This window comes from Salvelinus fontinalis, chromosome 28 (genome assembly GCF_029448725.1).
Source record: "Salvelinus fontinalis isolate EN_2023a chromosome 28, ASM2944872v1, whole genome shotgun sequence".
In the NCBI taxonomy this organism is placed as follows: Eukaryota; Metazoa; Chordata; class Actinopteri; order Salmoniformes; family Salmonidae; genus Salvelinus; species Salvelinus fontinalis.
Genome location: NC_074692.1, coordinates 49,921,005 through 49,943,788, shown reverse-complemented (window position 1 = coordinate 49,943,788; position 22,784 = coordinate 49,921,005). Strand labels below are relative to the sequence as shown.

At 43.6% G+C, this 22,784-nt stretch overlaps 1 protein-coding gene across 1 annotated transcript; it reads left to right on the top strand.

The window, feature by feature from the left end:
* Window positions 1-3,073: 3,073 nt before the first annotated feature.
* LOC129826807 (Golgi phosphoprotein 3-like) lies at window positions 3,074-22,762 on the top strand. The gene is made up of 2 exons (XM_055887893.1): window positions 3,074-3,557; window positions 22,577-22,762. The coding sequence occupies exons 1-2, from the start codon at window positions 3,345-3,347 to the stop codon at window positions 22,745-22,747; spliced, it is 384 nt and encodes a 127-aa protein (XP_055743868.1). The 5' UTR covers window positions 3,074-3,344; the 3' UTR covers window positions 22,748-22,762.
* The last annotated feature ends 22 nt before the right edge of the window (window positions 22,763-22,784 follow it).

Sequence of the window (22,784 nt, the reverse complement as noted above, 5' to 3'; positions counted from 1 at the left end):
ATATTGATGCACTGTAAATGTCCATGTTGAATACATGCATTTTACATGTGATCCATTGTCATGTTTAACACGTCCTTTTCAAGAAGGCATTGATAATGTCCTGCGCCCACAATCTTTATGCACTTTTACCATAGTTATAAAGCTATTTAGAAAAATATGAAAACTTTATTTTCTTGTGGACCAATGAAATTAAAACTGTAATCCTTAATGGTGAAACTGCCACGTCTGTTGGTGATATTACAACAACAAAGTAATTTTTTTTCACTTCACCAATTTGCACTATTTTGTGTATGTCCATTACATGAAGTCCCAATAAAAATACATTTAAATTACAGGTTGTAATGCAACAAAAAAGAGAAAACGCCAAGGGGGATGAATACTTTTGCAAGGCACTGTGCATACCCAGTAATGATAAAAATCGTTGTTACCTACAATATGGAAACTTAACATCTTTGCAAATTTGAAATTATTTATTTTGTTTATGTTATGCAGGGATGCACACAAACACATATGCGTGTACCCACACACGCACACACACACACATGCGCACAAACACACCTGAAGTATCCTGCTGGGGAGAAGTGGAAGCAAATGGGTCTTCATCCTCATCCTCAGACAACATTTCTGAAGTGGCCTGTGTGGCTGAGGAGGTGGATGGCTCCTCATCCTGGCCAGTGCCAGAGGGGGCTCCAAAATATTTCAGAAGTGCCCCCGTACCAAAGAGAAGTTAACCTGTCTATCCTTCATCTGCACCGATTGACGTGTATTTAACAAGTGACATCAATAAGTGATCATAGCTGCTGTGACCATGTTTTTTGCTTGGTAGTTGAGTTAGGAGTTTGTAGGCGCTCGGAAAAAAGACGGAGGATACTTGGAGAAGTCAGAGACTTGTAAAGTGGGCTAAGGAACAGAGGTTGGTCTTTGGAGAAACACAATCGGTGTGTGCTCTGCAAGCAATGCAGCGGATGAAGGCGGGGCAAGAGCGTGGTGAACAGATAGACGTTGTTATGGACAGTGAGAAAGAAGATGAGCCGAGTGTAGTGGGAAGATGTGTTTTGAGGAAGAATGACATGATAAAGAAGAATCTGGACGAGTGAAATTTTTGGAGAAAGTGAACCCTTGCCTTTTGGCCGATCCATTTGTGGTTTCAGGTGGGGTGAGAAAAGAGTTGGGTGCAGTTGAATCAGTGAAGGTAACCTGTAGTGGACTGTTATTTGTTTGTGTTACTTCTGACCAGAGTGAGAAGGCGCTTCGTGTCACACAACTTGGGTCAAGATCTGTTTCTTGCTTTGCTCTTAGGAACAGTGTGTCAGTGAAAGGAGGGGTTTCTGGGGTAGTGTTACGTGTGGAGGTTGAGCAATTGAAATTCCTGGTGTTTGTGAAGCCCACTGTCAGTCCTTTAGGAGTTTTGAGTGAGTCTGTACCAGACAAAGTCATGTTAGGATATATCCGTTATCAGTTATCCCTCACTAACTTTAAACATCAGCTGTCCGAGCAGCTTACAGATCATTGCACCTGTACATAGCCTATCTGTAAATAGCCCACCCAACTACCTCATCCCCATATTGTTATTTTTGTTGTTTCTCCTTTACACCCCAGTATCTCTACTTGCACATTCATCTTCTGCACACCTTTCACTCCAGTGTTTAATTGCTAAATTGTAATTATTTCGCCACTATGGCCTATTTATTGCCTTACCTCCCTGATCTTACTTCATTTGCACACACTGTATATAGACTTTTCTATTGTGTTATTGACTGTACATTTGTTTATTCCATGTGTAACTCTGTGTTGTTGTTTGTGTCACACTGCTTTGCTTCATCTTGGCCAGGTCGCCGTTGTAAATGAGAACTTGTTCTCAACTGGCCTACCTGGTTAAATAAAGGTGAAATAAAAAACAAATGAAAAAATCCTGCTAGCGCTTTTGTGCCGAATCCATTGCGCTGTTTCAGGTGCCACGTTTATGCTCATGTTGCAGCAGTGTAGGGGGGAAATTCCAAGATGTGGGAAGTGTGCAGGAGGGCATGGGACAGAGGATTGTGTTGTTTCAGTGGATGAAGTTGTGTGTGTCAATTGTAGGGGTGCTCATGTTGCTGGGGATCGGAAGTGTCCGGTGCGAGAGAGGCAGGTTGAGGTGGCTAGAGTCAGAGTAGTGCAGAAGGTGTCGTATGCTGAGGCAGTGAAGAAAGTAGAGGAGGATGGGTCAAGGGTGAGGGATCCCGAGAGGATCCCTGTGAGTAGTAGATCTGTGCCAGTACAGAGTGAGTTATGCTTCAGTAAGGTTGGCTTCTTACCATTCATAGCCATGGTTATCAACTGTACCACAGAAATGGAATGTAAATCACAGAGAATAGATGTTGTGGTGGCAGCTGCAGAAAAGTATTTGGGTATACGACTCCAGAAGAGGGACAGGGTGTGTTTAGTGGGGGCATCCCGTATGCCAAGGCTGTTAGCATGGGCAGGAACAGATAGGTTCAGTAGTGGAATGGGGTGGTGGGTTTTAATGGAGTGTAAGTTGAAACTGCAGAGAAGTACCTGGGTGTATAAGATTTTACTGCAGAAGAGTTAATGGGGTGGTGATTTTTATGAAATAGTGGTATATAGGTGTAGGCCTAGTGGGTGGTGTAATTAATTATTTTAGGAACAGGAATAATGAAGAGAATTGAATGTAGGTAGGCCGTGACTGGCCTGTCACTTTAGCACAGTAGTTGGCAGTGAATGCACCTTTAGTTGGATGCGATCGGGCCAACCCAGTAACGAAGAAGAAGGGATCATCGCTTTCACCTGATCAGTCTGTAATGGAAAGAGCAAGTGTTCCTAATGTTTTGTGTACTCAGTGTATACTCCCCATATATGTTGCGCTAGGCCGGGGCATACCTGTAGGTTGACCTAGGGAGTAGGGACATCATACCTGAAAACGTTCAAATATTTGACTTTATTTCATCACAAAATTAGCACTTTGGAGAAAGTCACACAATGACTGTCGTCAGCCAAATGGGAATCTGTCCACTGTTCTTGACATGTACTTTTCTCCTCCCCTGTCTTTACCTGTGGGACGCGCCAACTAGCTCAACTCAAGTGCCACATCCACTGTTCTCGTCATCGCTCACCGCCATATTGGATAAACTACCAGCGGACGGGGAGAGTGGAGGCTGAGGGAAACACTGCTTATATGTCGCTACATTGGTTGTGGTATAGTTGTCATTACCAGAGATAAAAACAATCATTGGGAGTCCGTAGCTGTGTGTATCGGGCAAATTAAAGTGGTTTTAAAATCACGGCCGGGTAGTGAGAGGCCGAGGCGAGCTGGGTGGTTTTCGTCGTTGCTGTTGGAACTTGTAGACATGACTTCCCTGACACAGCGGAGCTCTGGCCTAGTGCAGAGACGGACCGAGGCCTCTCGTACGGCTGCCGCCGACAAGGACAGAGGGTCCGGGGATGAGGACTTCGAGCCCCGCCGCGGGGAAGAACAAGAGGAGCAAGAGAAGGGAGACTCCAAAGAAACTCGACTCACGTTGATGGAAGAAGTACTACTCTTGGGATTGAAGGACCGCGAGGTATATGTGTATTTATTTTGTAACTAAAACCATATTTAGGTGGTTAGGTAACGTTATTCAAAGACGTCAAAATAACATGTACTAACAGGCGATAGCTAACGTTAACTAGTTACATATTGTAAACATAATTATTGCTAGTTAATGCTAACTAGTTAACTGCACAGCTGACTACTTACCTATTTAGTTAACTAGTTAGGTTTACATCGACTTGCTGGCTACATTGACAAGGTTTAAACTAGGTAGTTTAGTGCCAAAAAGAGACCTTGATGATCAAGGTTTTGGAAGCATAAGGAACTTTCATAATATCAGCGATAATAAAAACCTAGATGTTAAACTTGATACCTTTTTAAAGATACACACGGCGAGGCATGGTTTAATTTTTCCACGCCCCCCGAGTAAGGTACAGCAATAGAGTACTCCCATGTAATTACCCGTGTAATTACCCTAATTTTTGGCGGCATCCTAAGCAAACTACTATTGTTTCTATTAACGTTTTCATCCATTCATTTCATGATACTTAATTCTGACACTCGAATTTGTTACTCGACCTGCTGACATTGACAGTGAATATAGTAAAACTGTCGCGCCATATCTACGTCACTGTTTGTTTACCCACCTAGCTTCTTTTTTTTGCCAGTAAACTGACGTTAGTTAGTTAGCTAGCGAGAGAAGTTAATCTCGATCTAATTCGCTAGTCTTGGATATGTCTCGTTACAACTTAGTCTTTTCACTACCCTTGAACGTTCTAGGTATTTAGAAACGTTGATTTGTTGTTGGCTTGCTATATATATATATATATATATATGTATGTATGTATGTATGTGTGTATGTATGTGTGTGTGTGTGTTCTTTCAACTTCCTGGAGACCAGCTGTGCAGACAACCCTACCAAATGGCTCAAAGTAGCCTATGGTGATATCTACATCTACTTGGTGGAATCTGCGGGTTTGCATAAATATCACAATGCAGAAGAATATTATAGCTGTTATTTAGATGGCTACATCTCACTAGTCCTTACGACAAGCTAACTAGCAAGCTTTATGCAATACACATAGCTCGTTAGATACAAACAAGTGCTTGCCACTTACTGGTGATGAAGTGCTTCGAACTCACAATGTATCGTGCAACCCGGGGCCCACAGCTTATCAGCATCATCGCGCAATAGCCTGAAATGAGGTTCTTCTAACCGGGTCCTTGGGCATTTGAGGAGGTTCTTCTAACTGGGTCCTTGGGCAGTTGAGGTTCTTCTAACCGGGTCCTTGTGCAGTTGAGGAGGTTCTTCTAACCGGGTCCTTGGACAGTTGAGGAGGTTCTTCTAACCGGGTCCTTGGGCAGTTGAGGAGGTTCTTCTAACCGGGTCCTTGGACAGTTGAGGAGGTTCTTCTAACCGGGTCCTTGGACAGTTGAGGAGGTTCTTCTAACCGGGTCCTTGGACAGTTGAGGAGGTTCTTCTAACCGGGTCCTTGGAAAGTTGAGGAGGTTCTTCTAACCGGGTCCTTGGGCAGTTGAGGAGGTTCTTCTTAGGGCTGGCTCTGACTACATGTGTGGGTATGGATATGCAGACATGTGAGCCCCCCCATGATGACTAATGATTTGTTTTGTGGCCCCCACCCCCATCAAAGTTGCCCATCTTGCTCTAATTGGAATGCTTGTACCGGTCTCCTGTTGTCATTGTTTTAGTCAGGATATGTTTCTCATTACTTCCAAGTTTCCATGGCTTCTAAAGTCCGGGTCTAAGAAATACTTTAAGTGGAGATTCTCCATTGAGCGTATATTTTAGTCCTGGAAATGCTTCAGGCTTGATGCTTTGGGTATGAGGTTCACTGGAGCAAAAGTATTTCCATCTGAATATAATAAATCCAGTGTGGCAGAAATGAGTGACATCTCTCACTGTAACTAGCTGAGGCGGCTCTGCTGTGAAAGAGAAGTGCCGTAATGCATATTTGAAAGTTACACAACCCTCTCCCATGCTGCGCTGAACTCCGTCCTATACCAGGAAACATGTCTTATTCAGCAACTATCATATGATTGTGTCTCTGATTGCAGCTGAGCCCACACACTGCAGTAGAGCACAGTAAAGATTTGAACCGGAGGTTCAATGCATTGAGAGGTGACAGTCCATTGCCAACAGCTTTGGATGCAGGTCTCATCCCAACAGTGAAGTACTGGAGTGGTGGGACTCTTGTTTCCTTAACTAGGTGTGTTGAGCTGAACACAGTCCACTAGTCTAACATGAGATGAACACCGTCCACTAGTCTAACATGAGATGAACACAGTCCACTAGTCTAACAGGAGATGAACACAGTCCACTAGTCTAACATGAGATGAACACAGTCCACTAGTCTAACATGAGATGAACACAGTCCACTAGTCTAACAGGAGATGAACACAGTCCACTAGTCTAACAGGAGATGAACACCGTCCACTAGTCTAACATGAGATGAACACAGTCCACTAGTCTAACATGAGATGAACACAGTCCACTAGTCTAACATGAGATGAACACAGTCCACTAGTCTAACATGAGATGAACACAGTCCACTAGTCTAACATGAGATGAACACAGTCCACTAGTCTAACAGGAGATGAACACAGTCCACTAGTCAGGAGATGAACACAGTCCACTAGTCTAACAGGAGATGAACACCGTCCACTAGTCTAACATGAGATGAACACAGTCCACTAGTCTAACATGAGATGAACACAGTCCACTAGTCAGGAGATGAACACAGTCCACTAGTCAGGAGATGAACACAGTCCACTAGTCTAACAGGAGATGAACACAGTCCACTAGTCTAACAGGAGATGAACACAGTCCACTAGTCTAACAGGAGATGAACACAGTCCACTAGTCTAACAGGAGATGAACACAGTCCACTAGTCTAACAGGAGATGAACACAGTCCACTAGTCTAACAGGAGATGAACACAGTCCACTAGTCTAACAGGAGATGAACACAGTCCACTAGTCAGGAGATGAACACAGTCCACTAGTCAGGAGATGAACACAGTCCACTAGTCAGGAGATGAACACAGTCCACTAGTCAGGAGATGAACACAGTCCACTAGTCTAACATGAGATGAACACAGTCCACTAGTCTAACAGGAGATGAACACAGTCCACTAGTCTAACAGGAGATGAACACAGTCCACTAGTCTAACAGGAGATGAACACAGTCCACTAGTCTAACAGGAGATGAACACAGTCCACTAGTCTAACAGGAGATGAACACAGTCCACTAGTCTAACAGGAGATGAACACAGTCCACTAGTCTAACAGGAGATGAACACAGTCCACTAGTCAGGAGATGAACACAGTCCACTAGTCTAACAGGAGATGAACACAGTCCACTAGTCTAACATGAGATGAACACAGTCCACTAGTCTAACAGGAGATGAACACAGTCCACTAGTCTAACAGGAGATGAACACAGTCCACTAGTCTAACAGGAGATGAACACAGTCCACTAGTCTAACAGGAGATGAACACAGTCCACTAGTCTAACAGGAGATGAACACAGTCCACTAGTCTAACAGGAGATGATCACAGTCCACTAGTCTAACATGAGATGAACACAGTCCACTAGTCTAACATGAGATGAACACAGTCCACTAGTCTAACATGAGATGAACACAGTCCACTAGTCAGGAGATGAACACAGTCCACTAGTCAGGAGATGAACACAGTCCACTAGTCTAACATGAGATGAACACAGTCCACTAGTCTAACATGAGATGAACACAGTCCACTAGTCTAACAGGAGATGAACACAGTCCACTAGTCTAACATGAGATGAACACAGTCCACTAGTCTAACAGGAGATGAACACAGTCCACTAGTCTAACAGGAGATGAACACAGTCCACTAGTCTAACAGGAGATGAACACAGTCCACTAGTCTAACAGGAGATGAACACAGTCCACTAGTCTAACAGGAGATGAACACAGTCCACTAGTCTAACAGGAGATGAACACAGTCCACTAGTCTAACAGGAGATGAACACAGTCCACTAGTCAGGAGATGAACACAGTCCACTAGTCAGGAGATGAACACAGTCCACTAGTCTAACATGAGATGAACACAGTCCACTAGTCTAACATGAGATGAACACAGTCCACTAGTCTAACATGAGATGAACACAGTCCACTAGTCAGGAGATGAACACAGTCCACTAGTCTAACATGAGATGAACACAGTCCACTAGTCTAACATGAGATGAACACAGTCCACTAGTCTAACATGAGATGAACACAGTCCACTAGTCTAACAGGAGATGAACACAGTCCACTAGTCTAACAGGAGATGAACACAGTCCACTAGTCTAACAGGAGATGAACACAGTCCACTAGTCTAACAGGAGATGAACACAGTCCACTAGTCTAACAGGAGATGAACACAGTCCACTAGTCTAACAGGAGATGAACACAGTCCACTAGTCAGGAGATGAACACAGTCCACTAGTCAGGAGATGAACACAGTCCACTAGTCTAACATGAGATGAACACAGTCCACTAGTCTAACAGGAGATGAACACAGTCCACTAGTCTAACATGAGATGAACACAGTCCACTAGTCTAACAGGAGATGAACACAGTCCACTAGTCTAACATGAGATGAACACAGTCCACTAGTCTAACATGAGATGAACACAGTCCACTAGTCTAACATGAGATGAACACAGTCCACTAGTCTAACAGGAGATGAACACAGTCCACTAGTCTAACAGGAGATGAACACAGTCCACTAGTCTAACAGGAGATGAACACAGTCCACTAGTCTAACATGAGATGAACACAGTCCACTAGTCTAACAGGAGATGAACACAGTCCACTAGTCTAACAGGAGATGAACACAGTCCACTAGTCTAACATGAGAGGAACACAGTCCACTAGTCTAACATGAGAGGAACACAGTCCACTAGTCAGGAGATGAACACAGTCCACTAGTCTAACATGAGATGAACACAGTCCACTAGTCTAACAGGAGATGAACACAGACCGCTAGTCTAACAGGAGATGAACACAGTCCACTAGTCAGGAGATGAACACAGTCCACTAGTCTAACAGGAGATGAACACAGTCCACTAGTCTAACATGAGATGAACACAGTCCACTAGTCTAACAGGAGATGAACACAGTTCACTAGTCTAACAGGAGATGAACACAGTCCACTAGTCTAACAGGAGATGAACACAGTTCACTAGTCTAACAGGAGATGAACACAGACCACTAGTCTAACATGAGATGAACACAGACCACTAGTCTAACAAGAGATGAACACAGTCCACTAGTCAGGAGATGAACACAGTCCACTAGTCAGGAGATGAACACAGTCCACTAGTCTAACAGGAGATGAACACAGTTCACTAGTCTAACAGGAGATGAACACAGTCCACTAGTCTAACATGAGATGAACACAGACCACTAGTCTAACAGGAGATGAACACAGTCCACTAGTCTAACAGGAGATGAACACAGTCCACTAGTCTAACATGAGATGAACACAGTCCACTAGTCTAACAGGAGATGAACACAGTCCACTAGTCTAACAGGAGATGAACACAGTCCACTCGTCTAACAGGAGATGAACACAGTCCACTAGTCAGGAGATGAACACAGTCCACTAGTCTAACAGGAGATGAACACAGTCCACTAGTCTAACATGAGATGAACACAGTCCACTAGTCTAACAGAAGATGAACACAGTCCACTAGTCTAACATGAGAGGAACACAGTCCACTAGTCTAACATGAGAGGAACACAGTCCACTAGTCAGGAGATGAACACAGTCCACTAGTCTAACATGAGATGAACACAGTCCACTAGTCTAACAGGAGATGAACACAGACCGCTAGTCTAACAGGAGATGAACACAGTCCACTAGTCTAACATGAGATGAACACAGTCCACTAGTCTAACATGAGATGAACACAGTCCACTAGTCTAACAGGAGATGAACACAGTCCACTAGTCTAACAGGAGATGAACACAGTCCACTAGTCTAACAGGAGATGAACACAGTCCACTAGTCTAACAGGAGATGAACACAGTTCACTAGTCTAATAGGAGATGAACACAGACCACTAGTCTAACATGAGATGAACACAGACCACTAGTCTAACATGAGATGAACACAGTCCACTAGTCAGGAGATGAACACAGTCCACTAGTCAGGAGATGAACACAGTCCACTAGTCTAACAGGAGATGAACACAGTTCACTAGTCTAACAGGAGATGAACACAGTCCACTAGTCTAACATGAGATGAACACAGACCACTAGTCTAACAGGAGATGAACACAGTCCACTAGTCTAACAGGAGATGAACACAGTCCACTAGTCTAACAGGAGATGAACACAGTCCACTAGTCTAACATGAGATGAACACAGTCCACTAGTCTAACATGAGATGAACACAGTCCACTAGTCTAACATGAGATGAACACAGTCCACTAGTCTAACATGAGATGAACACAGTCCACTAGTCTAACAGGAGATGAACACAGTCCACTAGTCTAACAGGAGATGAACACAGTCCACTAGTCTAACAGGAGATGAACACAGTCCACTAGTCTAACAGGAGATGAACACAGTTCACTAGTCTAATAGGAGATGAACACAGACCACTAGTCTAACATGAGATGAACACAGACCACTAGTCTAACATGAGATGAACACAGTCCACTAGTCAGGAGATGAACACAGTCCACTAGTCAGGAGATGAACACAGTCCACTAGTCTAACAGGAGATGAACACAGTTCACTAGTCTAACAGGAGATGAACACAGTCCACTAGTCTAACATGAGATGAACACAGACCACTAGTCTAACAGGAGATGAACACAGTCCACTAGTCTAACAGGAGATGAACACAGTCCACTAGTCTAACAGGAGATGAACACAGTCCACTAGTCTAACATGAGATGAACACAGTCCACTAGTCTAACAGGAGATGAACACAGTCCACTAGTCTAACATGAGATGAACACAGACCACTAGTCTAACATGAGATGAACACAGTCCACTAGTCAGGAGATGAACACAGTCCACTAGTCTAACAGGAGATGAACACAGTCCACTAGTCTAACATGAGATGAACACAGTCCACTAGTCTAACAGGAGATGAACACATTCCACTAGTCTAACATGAGATGAACACAGTCCACTAGTCAGGAGATGAACACAGTCCACTAGTCTAACAGGAGATGAACACAGTCCACTAGTCTAACATGAGATGAACACAGTCCACTAGTCTAACAGGAGATGAACACAGTCCACTAGTCTAACATGAGATGAACACAGTCCTCTAGTCTAACATGAGATGAACACAGCCCATTAATTGAACACAGGGGTTCCCAAACCTTTTCACTCAGCCCCCGGCATTGGAGAGCATTATAACCGTATTTAAAACACTAAAGGGCCTCATTCATCAGTGAATAAGCAGTAGTGAGGTACAGCTCTTTGCTCTGATCAACTCCATAGCCCTCTCTCCTTTCTCCATTCAGACCTTACCCCCCCCTCTGGATTCTCCAGGCCCCTACACAGAGGGAGGGAATGGTAACCAGCTGTCTTTGCTGGGTATTGGTGGCGATGTAGGCCCATCTTGTTTTTCCTTTTAATGACAGAGTAGTCTTTAGATGATGTTGATGCAGGGTTTCCCTGAGTTCCGCCCCAAGCCAAGCCCGATGGGTTCCCTAGTTTGATGTTGAATTGAAACCATGTGGCTGCCCGGGGGAAACAAGCAGAAATCATCAGTATATCTACGGTGTGTAGAATTATTCTCCTGGTTCAGGAAAATGGATGCATATGAGAACCTGTCAGATAGCCCTGAAGGACTTCTCAGACAGGAAATAGCATCTTCTATGTTATGGATATGAGGCCTGTTGAACCAGTTAATGGCATAGCCCTGAAGGACTTCTCAGACAGGAAATAGCATCTTCTATGTTATGGATATGAGGCCTGTTGAACCAGTTAATGGCATAGCCCTGAAGGACTTCTCAGACAGGACATAGCATCTTCTATGTTACGGATATGAGGCCTGTTGAACCAGTTAATGGCATAGCCCTGAAGGACTTCTCAGACAGGAAATAGCTGGCTAAGAATGTGTTGTAGGATGAACATTTCTCTCAAGCAGAGATCTGATGACGGTAAACCAAAACTTGTTTGGTTCCTAAGACAGGGTTGGACTGTGGTCATTCAGATGTTTCATAAAGTCATACCGTTCTTCTCTGATCCTGAGATTTACCGTATTACCGGCTTACAACACAAGGGGGGGCACCTGACAATGTCCGTCGAATTGAATGCATAATAGATGATAAGTGAATGTAATGCATTAAACACAGCAGTTTACAGTGTGCAGTTTGAAGTTCACATACCTGACATTACTCATCTCATATGTATATACTGTACTCTATATCATCTACTGCATCTTGCCATCTTTATGTAATACATGTATCACTAGCCACTTTAAACAATGCCACTTTATGTTTACATACCCCACATTACTCATCTCATATGTATATACTGTTTTTTATTTTTTTATTTTACCGTTATTTTACCAGGTAAGTTGACTGAGAACACGTTCTCATTTGCAGCAACGACCTGGGGAATAGTTACAGGGGAGAGGAGGGGGATGAATGAGCCAATTGTAAACTGGGGATGATTAGGAGGCCATGATGGTTTGAGGGCCAGATTGGGAATTTAGCCAGGACACCGGGGTTAACACCCCTACTCTTACGATAAGTGCCATGGGATCTTTAATGACCTCAGAGAGTCAGGACACCCGTTTAACGTCCCATCCGAAAGACGGCACCCTACACAGGGCAGTGTCCCCAATCACTGCCCTGGGGCATTGGGATATTTTTTTTTTTAGACCAGAGGAAAGAGTGCCTCCTACTGGCCCTCCAACACCACTTCCAGCAGCATCTGGTCTCCCATCCAGGGACTGAGCAGGACCAACCCTGCTTAGCTTCAGAAGCAAACCAGCAGTGGTATGCAGGGTGGTATGCTGCTGGCATGTATATACTGTACTCTATACCATCTACTGCATCTTGCCTATGCCGTTCGGCCATCGCTCATTCATATATTTATATGTACATATTCTTATTCATTCCTTTACACTTGTGTGTATAAGGTAGTTGTTGTGAAATTGTTAGATTACTTGTTAGATATTACTGCACGGTCAGAATTAGAAGCACAAGCATTTCGCTACACTCGCATTAACATCTGTTAACCATGTGTATGTGACCAATAAAATTTGATTTTATTTATAGATGCTGAGAAAGCTTTTGACAGGCTTGAATGGCAGTACATGGATACATTTTGTTTGGGAAAAGAATGTTATCGAGATGGTAACCCTGTTGCTATGGTGTCTAGTGACGCCATACTCTCAGAGGTCCCGTCCCCTTTTCTTTGGGGATGTAGACGCGACAGCGGCCCATCCCCAACATTATTCATTCTGTCGCTAGAGCCTTTATCCCAACATCTGAGACAGAATGGAATTTCTTCTCCTATACTGATTTAAATCATCCAATCATATCATGTCACTATATGTGGATGATATCCTCCTATCTATCTATCTATCTATCTATCTATATCTGATAAATTCTACAAAATAACCGTCAATATTTGCGTATTAGTATACAAACATCTCTGCATGGTCTGGTGAAGTTTACTAGGAGGAGGTTGGGAACGAGATTTAAACATTTGGCCGCATAGTTTCAGCCTGCTTCCTTACCAACTAGGGTTGCTTCCTTACCAACTAGGGTCGCTTCCTTACCAACTAGGGTCGCTTCCTTACCAACTAGGGTCGCTTCCTTACCAACTAGGGTCGCTTCCTTACCAAATAGGGTCGCTTCCTTACCAACTAGGGTCGCTTCCTTACCAACTAGGGTCGCTTCCTTACCAACTAGGGTCGCTTCCTTAAAAGATGAATGTGTTGCCTTGTATTTGTTTCCTGAGCATCATGATCCCATTCTGCTATTGGGGAATGATTGATAAACGTCTACGTAAATACCTTTTTTGGAATGGCAAACTTCCAAAGATCAGGTTTGAGGTGTTACAATGACAGACGTGTAATGGTGGACTTACCAAAATGTTAGTATTTACCAGCAGTCTTTCCAGTCACTCGTGCTTAGATCATGGTTTGGTCAGTCTACATCAGGCTCTTAGAACTATTGAGGAAGGACTTGTTTCTTATGAGACTGCAGGAGGTTATTTTCTGGTAAATCTAATAAGAAATGTATTTTTATTTTGATCCTATTATTTATAATACAATAGAGAATTTTAGGAAGGTTGAGAAGTGTGTAACTGGAAATGACATCTCCGTACCGCTTTGTGGCATAGCAAGGCTGTTACTGCAGGAAATGACATCGCCGTACCGCTCTGTGGCATAGCAAGGCTGTTACTGCAGGAAATGACATCGCCGTACCGCTCTGTGGCATAGCAAGGCTGTTACTGCAGGAAATGACATCGCCGTACCGCTCTGTGGCATAGCAAGGCTGTTACTGCAGGAAATGACATCGCCGTACCGCTCTGTGGCATAGCAAGGCTGTTACTGCAGGAAATGACATCGCCGTACCGCTCTGTGGCATAGCAAGGCTGTTACTGCAGGAAATGACATCGCCGTACCGCTCTGTGGCATAGCAAGGCTGTTACTGCAGGAAATGACATCGCCGTACCGCTCTGTGGCATAGCAAGGCTGTTACTGCAGGAAATGACATCGCCGTACCGCTCTGTGGCATAGCAAGGCTGTTACTGCAGGAAATGACATCGCCGTACCGCTCTGTGGCATAGCAAGGCTGTTACTGCAGGAAATGACATCGCCGTACCGCTCTGTGGCATAGCAAGGCTGTTACTGCAGGAAATGACATCGCCGTACCGCTCTGTGGCATAGCAAGGCTGTTACTGCAGGAAATGACATCTCCGTACCGCTTTGTGGCATAGCAAGGCTGTTACTGCAGGAAATGACATCGCCGTACCGCTCTGTGGCACAGCAAGGCTGTTACTGCAGGAAATGACATCGCCGTACCGCTCTGTGGCACAGCAAGGCTGTTACTGCAGGAAATGACATCGCCGTACCGCTTTGTGGCATAGCAAGGCTGTTACTGCAGGAAATGACATCGCCGTACCGCTTTGTGGCATAGCAAGGCTGTTACTGCAGGAAATGACATCGCCGTACCGCTTTGTGGCACAGCAAGGCTGTTACTGCAGGAAATGACATCGCCGTACCGCTCTGTGGCATAGCAAGGCTGTTACTGCAGGAAATGACATCGCCGTACCGCTTTGTGGCACAGCAAGGCTGTTACTGCAGGAAATGACATCGCCGTACCGCTCTGTGGCACAGCAAGGCTGTTACTGCAGGAAATGACATCGCCGTACCGCTTTGTGGCATAGCAAGGCTGTTACTGCAGGAAATGACATCGCCGTACCGCTTTGTGGCATAGCAAGGCTGTTACTGCAGGAAATGACATCGCCGTACCGCTTTGTGGCACAGCAAGGCTGTTACTGCAGGAAATGACATCTCCGTACCGCTTTGTGGCATAGCAAGGCTGTTACTGCAGGAAATGACATCGCCGTACCGCTCTGTGGCACAGCAAGGCTGTTACTGCAGGAAATGACATCGCCGTACCGCTCTGTGGCACAGCAAGGCTGTTATTTTGGTGGTAGGGGAACTGGTGGTAGTGGAACTGGTGGTAGTGGAACTGGTGGTAGGGGAACTGGTGGTAGGGGAACTGGTGGTAGGGGAACTGGTGGTAGGGGAACTGGTGGTAGGGGAACTGGTGGTAGGGGAACTGGTGGTAGGGGAACTGGTGGTAGGGGAACAGGTAATAAAGCCTTTGAGTCTAGTTTGCCTGGTTTGCAAAATGGGTCAATCTAGGAGATATATTCAACTCAAAGGGTCTCCTTGGTTTCCAGGAACAGTCTTTTATTTTGATTTGCCAGGGTCTTCATTCTTTTTCTATCTTCGACTATGGTGTCCCGTGGGGTACAAGTTTGAGAAGGCACCCGGTGACGAAGTGTATTTTTTTAAATGCCAGAGGTTTTGTCTCTGCAATTTACTCTTATCTTCAACTATTAAAGCAGAAAGATCTTTTGAATGGTTATTAAAGCATGGGTAAAGGATTTGCCTGTCGATGAGGATATTGTCTGGGAGAAATATATTTCACTCAAAGAACCCAAACCATCAGTTAATTCATTTTAAAGTTTGCTAATCTTGCCAATGAAAAAATCATTAAAGTAGTTGGTAATATCAGTGGGTTTTGTGATGAATGACCCATCTGGTTCAATTAATGATGGAGCGGAGGTTGCCTTTTTATCCCTTAAATGTCATTTAAAGCTTTTTACTATCCTTCTTTGTCATTTTATCGGTTTCATAGTGTAGTTTCTTCTTTTTATTCAGTTTAGTCACATGATTTCTTAATTTGCAGTACTTTTGCCAATCAGTTGGGCTGCCAGACTTAATTGCCATTTATTTTGCCTCATCCCTCTCAACCATACGATCTTTCAATTCCTCATCAATCCACAGAGATTTAACAGTTTTTAGTCATTTTCTTAATGGGTGCGTGCTTATTAGTAACTGGAATAAGCATTTTCATAAATGTGTCAAGTGTAGCGTCTGTTTGTTCCTCATTACACACTATGGACCAACAAATATTCTTTACATCAACAACATAGGAATCACTACAAAACGTATTGTATGACCTCTTATACACTATATTAGGCCCAGCTTTTGGAACTGTGGTTTTCCTAGATATGGCTGCTATATTGTGATCACTACATCAAATGGATCTGGATACTGATTTAAAGCTAATTTCTGCAGCATTAGTAAAGATGTGATCAATGCATGTTGATGATTTCATTCCTGTTCTGTTTGTAACGACCCTGGTAGGTTGACTGATAACATGAACCAGGTTGCAGACACTGGTTACAGTTTGAAGCTTTTTCTTGAGTGGGCAGCCTGATGAAATCCAGTCAATATTTAAATCACCCAGAAAATATACCTCTCTATTGATATCACATACATTATCATGTATTTCACACATGTTATCCAGACACTGATTGTTAACACTTGGTGGTCTATAGCAGCGTCCCACCAGAATGGGCTTTAGGTGAAGCAGGTGAACCTGTAGCCATATTACTTCAACAGTATTTAACATGAGATCCTCTCTAAGCTTTACAGGAATGTGGTTCTGAATATAAACAGCAACACCTCCACCTTTTGCATTTCTGTCTTTACGGTAGATCTTATAACCATGTATTCTTGCTACCACTGTATCACCAAAGGTATTATCTAAGTGAGTTTCAGAGATGAATGTCATCTGTTACCAGCAAGTTATTGACTTCATTACTTACATTGTGTCTTCCAGCACCCCTGGTATAATGTACAACTCAGCGACACAATGGTAGGGATTAAATTGGGCTGGGCTTGGGTCATTGATAGAAGGCCAGCATCCCAGAGTCACCTTTTCAATGTTGACGTTGAGACTGGTGTTTTGAGGGTACTATTTAATGAAGCTGTCAGTTGAGGACTTGTGAGGTGTCTATTTCTCAAACTAGACACTCTAATGTACTTGTCCTCTTGCTCAGTTGTGCACCGGGGCCTCCCACTCCTCTTTCTATTCTGGTTAGAACCAGTTTGCTCTGTTCTGTGAAGGGAGTAGTACACATCGCTGTAAGAGATTTTCAGTTTCTTGGCAATTTCTTGTATGGAATAGCCTTCATTTCTCAGAACAAGAATAGACTGACGAGTTTCAGAAGAAAGTTCTTTGTTTCTGGCCATTTTGAGCCTGTAATCGAACCTGCTGATGCTCCAGATACTCAACTAGTCTAAAGAAAGCCAGTTTTATTGCTTCTTTAATCAGAACAACAGATTTCAGCTGTGCTAACATAATTGCAAAAGGATTTTCTAATGATCAATTAGCCTTTGAAAATGATAAACTTGGATTAGCTAACACAACGTGCCATTGGAACACAGGAGTGATGGTTGCTGATAATGGGCCTCTGTACGCCTATCTAGATAATCCATTAAAAATCAGCCGTTTCCAGCTACAATAGTCATTTACAACATTAACAATGTCTACATTGTATTTATGATCAATTTGATGGTATTTTAATGGGCCAAAAAAGTGCTTTTCTTTCAAAAACAAGGACATTTCTAAGTGACCCCAAACTTTTGAATGTTTGGGATAGCTGGGGTGGGAGTTAAAAAAAAGGGGGGGGGGAGTGGAATGGTTTTCTTCCCCCAATTTCGATCTTGCAACTCCCCAACGTGCTCAGAAGCCGAATGTCGAGTCAGGCGTCCTCCGAAACATGACCCGCCAAACCGCCCGCCTTAACACCCGCTCCCTTAACCGGATCTGTAGTGAAGCCTCTTGCACTGTGATGCAGTGCCTTAGACTGCTGCACCACTCTGGAGGCCCAGTGTAATGTTTTTTGATGGTTTGTATTGCTCTTCTGACCCAATAAAAACAATTGTAAACAAAAATAAAGGGTGTCTATTACCAGAATGCTAACACAATTAGCACAAGTAATAGTGAATTTCCATAGAGGCTGTTAGCTAAATATGCTAATCAGCACCAAAACAAAAAAGCAAAGATCAATCCATCTCATAATTTTGTTTATATATATTTTATATAAAACTCAGCAAAAAAAGAAACGTCCTGACAACTGGGATTATGTTCAGCAACCTTAACATGTATAAATATTTGTATGAACATAAGATTCAACAACTGAGACAAACTGAACAAGTTCCACAGACATGTGACTAACAGAAATGGAATAATGTGTCCCTGAACAAATGGGGGGGGGGGTCAAAATCAAAAGTAACAGTCAGTATCTGGTGTGGCCACCAGCTGCATTAAGTACTGCTGTGCATCTCCTCCTCATGGACTGCACCAGATTTTCCCGCTCTTGCTGTGAGATCTTGCCCCACTCTTCCACCAAGGCACCTGCAAGTTCCCGGACATTTCTGGGGGCCCTAGCCCTCACCCTCCGATCCAACAGGTCCCAGACGTGCTCAATGGGATTGAGATCCGGGCTCTTTGCTGGCCATGGCAGAACACTGACATTCCTGTCTTGCACGCACAGAACAATGTCTGGTGAGGACCTGCCTTACAACAGGCCTACAAAGCCCTCAGTCCAGCCTCTCTCAACCTATTGCGGACAGTCTGAGCACTGATGGAGGGATTGTGCGTTGCTGGTGTAACTCGGGCAGTTGTTGCCATCCTGTACCTGTCCCGCAGGTGTGATGTTCAGATGTACCGATCTTGTGCAGGTGTTGTTACACGTGGTCTTTTTTATTTATTTTACCGTTATTTTACCAAGTAAGTTGACTGAGAACACATTCTCATTTACAGCAACGACCTGGGGAATAGTTACAGGGGAGAGGAATGAGCCTATTGTAAACTGGGGATGATTAGGTGACCGTGATAGTTTGAGGGCCGGATTGGGAATTTGGCCAGGACACCGGGGTTAACACCCCTACTGTTACGATAAGTGCCATGGGATCTTCAATAACCTCGGTCAGGACACCCGTTTAACATCCCCCTACACAGGGCAGTGTCCCCAATCCCAATGCCCCAGGGCATTGGGATATTTTTTAGACCAGAGGAAAAAGTGCCTCCTACTGGCCCTCCAACACCACTTCCAGCAGCATCTGGTCTCCCTTCCAGGGACTGACCAGGACCAACCCTGCTTAGCTTCAGCAGCAAGCCAGCAGGGGTATGTAGGGTGGTATGCTGCTGGCAAGGATGATCAACTGCCCCTCCTGTCTCCCTGTAGCGCTGTCTTAGGCGTCTCACAGTATAGACATTGCAATTTATTGCCCTGGCCACATCTGCAGTCCTCATGCTTCCTTGCAGCATGCCTAAGGCACGTTCACGCAGATGAGCAGGGACCCTGGGCATCTTTCTTTTGGTGTTTTTCCAGAGTCAGTAGAAAGTAAGTTTTCATAACTGTGACCTTAATTGCCTACCGTCTGTAAGCTGTTAGTGTCTTAACGACCGTTCCACAGGTGCATGTTCATTAATTGTTTATGGTTCATTGAACAAGCATCGGAAACTGTGTTTAAACCCTTTACAATGAAGATCTATGAAGTTATTTGGATTTTTACGAATTATCTTTGAAAGACTGCTGAGTTTATATGTACAGTTGAAGTCAGAAGTTTACATACACTTAGGTTGGAGTCATTAACTCGTTTTTCAAACACACATTTCTTGTTAACAAACGATAGTTTTGGCAAGTCGGTTACGACATCTACTTTGTGCCTGACACAATTTTTCCAACAATTGTTTACGGACAGATTATTTCACTTATAATTCACTGAATCACAATTCCAGTGAGTCAGAAGTTTACATACACCAAGTTGACTGTGCCTTTAAACAGCTTGGAAAATTCCAGAAAATCATGTCATGGCTTTAGAAGCTTCTTATAGAACTGTTTGGCCATAATGACCATCATTATGTTTGGAGGGAAAGAGGGGGAAGCTTGCAAGCCGAAGAACACCATCCCAACCGTGAAGCACGGGGGTGGCAGCATCATGTTGTGGGGGTGCTTTGCTGCAGGAGGGACTGGTGCACTTCACAAAATAGATGGCATCACGAGGTAGGAAAATTATGTGGACATATTGAAGCAACATCTCAAGACATCAGTCAGGAAGTTAAAGCTTGGTCGCAAATGGGTCTTCCAACTGGACAATGACCCCAAGCATACTTCCAAAGTTGTAGCAAAATGGCTTAAGGGCAACAAAGTCAAGGTATTGGTGTGGCCATCACAAAGCCCTGACCTCAATCCTATAGATAATTTGTGGCAGAACTGAAAAAGCGTATGCGAGCAAGGAGGCCTACAAACCTGACTCAGTTACACCAGCTCTGTCAGGAGGAATGGGCCAATTCACCCAACTTATTGTGGGAAGCTTGTGAAAGGCTACCCAAAACGTTTGACCCAAGTTAAACAATTTTAAAGGCAATGATCCTAAATACTAATTGAGTGTATGTAAACTTCTGACCCACTGGGAATGTGATGAAAGAAATAAAAGCTGAAATAAATCATTCTCTCTACTATTATTCTGACATTTTATATTCTTAAAATAAAGTGGTGATCCTAACTGACCTAAGACAGGGGCTTTTTACTAGGATTACATGTCAGGAATTGTGAAAAACAGAGTTAAAATGTATTTGGCTAAGGTGTATGTAAACTTCCGACTTCAACTGTATATATATATATATACGAGCTTCCGAATGTCATTTTTGGTGAGTTTGTATATTTACGAGAGACATTGTGCTAATTGTACTGGCTCTAGAGCAGCTTGTGTCTGTGTGGATGGCATCGGACCCTGCCTGCTCGGAGAAGATGTGGCAGACGGGCCGAGAACACAAGAGAAGCAAAAACGCAAGGAAATCAAGAGATAACTCATCGAAAGGGCTTTGACTTCTCAAACACAACAGAAAGCTAACACAATATGATCTCCTGTCACCTTATTCATTCATCCACTTAGATAACTAGCAAGTTAAACTTAGGGGTCGCGTTAACACAGAATTCAGCATTTTTTCCATGCAGGGGAAGAAGAAGAAAAAACACATAAGAAATGTCTTCCTGCGTTTTTGTAAACGAAGATATAAAACGCTTCTTTTAATGTCATTTATGCTCTGCATCAGACAAATGTTTGTGCTTCGGTTGCACTTCTCCACCCGGATGAGAATTCAGGAACAGACATTCTATCAGCAGACAGCGCTTTGACTAATGTGTAGCTACTTGTTTTTTTACTATTTTCTTTGGTAAAATGGAAGATAAACTTCCAGGAAATGTAGCTGGCTACATTCTTTCCATGATAAACATAAATATTATGACTATACCTAGTTTCTGCAACAACAAAAAATACCTTGCTTTTTTCTTCTTCTCCATTGTAAGATCATTTAGACTACTTGTGTGGCTACCAGTCAAATAGTGTTGCACTTCAGTTGTCATCTGATGAAAAATGAAGCAATTTTCTGTCCGAATGTGTTGCACTTATGTATTTTCTGTGAAGAAAAACAACTATATGTTCTATGTCCCTGAACAGTCTGTTGAAACAAAACAAAAAAAATCACATTCAATATAAAACCCGACACCTGTCAATACACAGCTGGACTTACCCCGCTGCCTCTTTCTCCCGTTGTGCTATTTACAAACGAAAACATGTGACTGGCTCAACTGTTCTGGAGAACAACAGTAAGCTTCATAATGTGACCGGTGAAATCTCCTTCACTTAACAAAGTAGCTACAAATATTACCATATATAGGAAAAACTTCTTAGAAATTTTCAGTAGTATTTAAAAACCAGCCCAACCAGCCCATTCCTAATACCCCTGTATAAGGTATATACCGCGCAAGCCTACTCGTAAATGTTCGGATCAGGAAAGGGGGACACTAATTGAACCAACGGTGTAATGACTGTGCTCCCTGTCCTCTTGTCTTTGCGACAGGGCTACAGGTCCTCCTCCAGAATATAGCTAGTGTGTGTAGCTAGTGTGTGTAGCTAGTGTGTGTAGCTAGTGTGTGTAGCTAGCGAATGTAGCTAGTGAAGTAAAGCCCGGCTGCTAAACCGTGACCATACCAACAATTTATCAAGGACATTGTTACTGATATCGATAATCAGGGGAAGTAGCCGATACTAGAGAAATACGAAGTTTGAAATTAAACGTCTGCCAATATTGCTAACAGTACAACTTTTAATATTTACAACATTCAAAATAGTAGTTCTAATGGTATGGTAATATACAAACGTATTCTAAGCGGTGCACATTAATGTTAGATACATATTGTTCTATTTATCGTTAGGATAATTCAGTCTATCTTGATGTGGATATTTTTGTCCCGATCGCCCAGTTCTACAGTGGAGTGCCTACTGTTCTGTTCTCTCTCTGTGGGCTACACGTCGTTCATCAGGGCTCTGTGGCTGTATGCTCTCACACGTACACACACACACACACACACACACACACACACACACACACACACGCTCACCCCTGTCCTTCTCTCTCAGGGCTACACGTCGTTCTGGAACGACTGCATCTCGTCGGGGCTGCGTGGCTGCATGCTCATAGAGCTGGCCATCAGAGGACGACTACAGCTGGAGGCCTGTGGCATGAGGAGGAAAAGCCTGCTCGCCAGGAAGGTAGGGAATCCTGACCAACTGGCTGCTCTATGTTTGTGACTGTGTGTATGTTCACTAACCAATGATCGTTGTGTGT

Coding starts and splice junctions, on each gene's coding strand:
- LOC129826807 (XM_055887893.1), top strand. CDS start 3,345: ATGACTTCCCTGACACAGCGGAGCTCTGGCCTAGTGCAGAGACGGACC. Junction 3,558..22,576: donor TGGGATTGAAGGACCGCGAG/GTATATGTGTAT, acceptor CTTCTCTCTCAG/GGCTACACGTCGTTCTGGAA.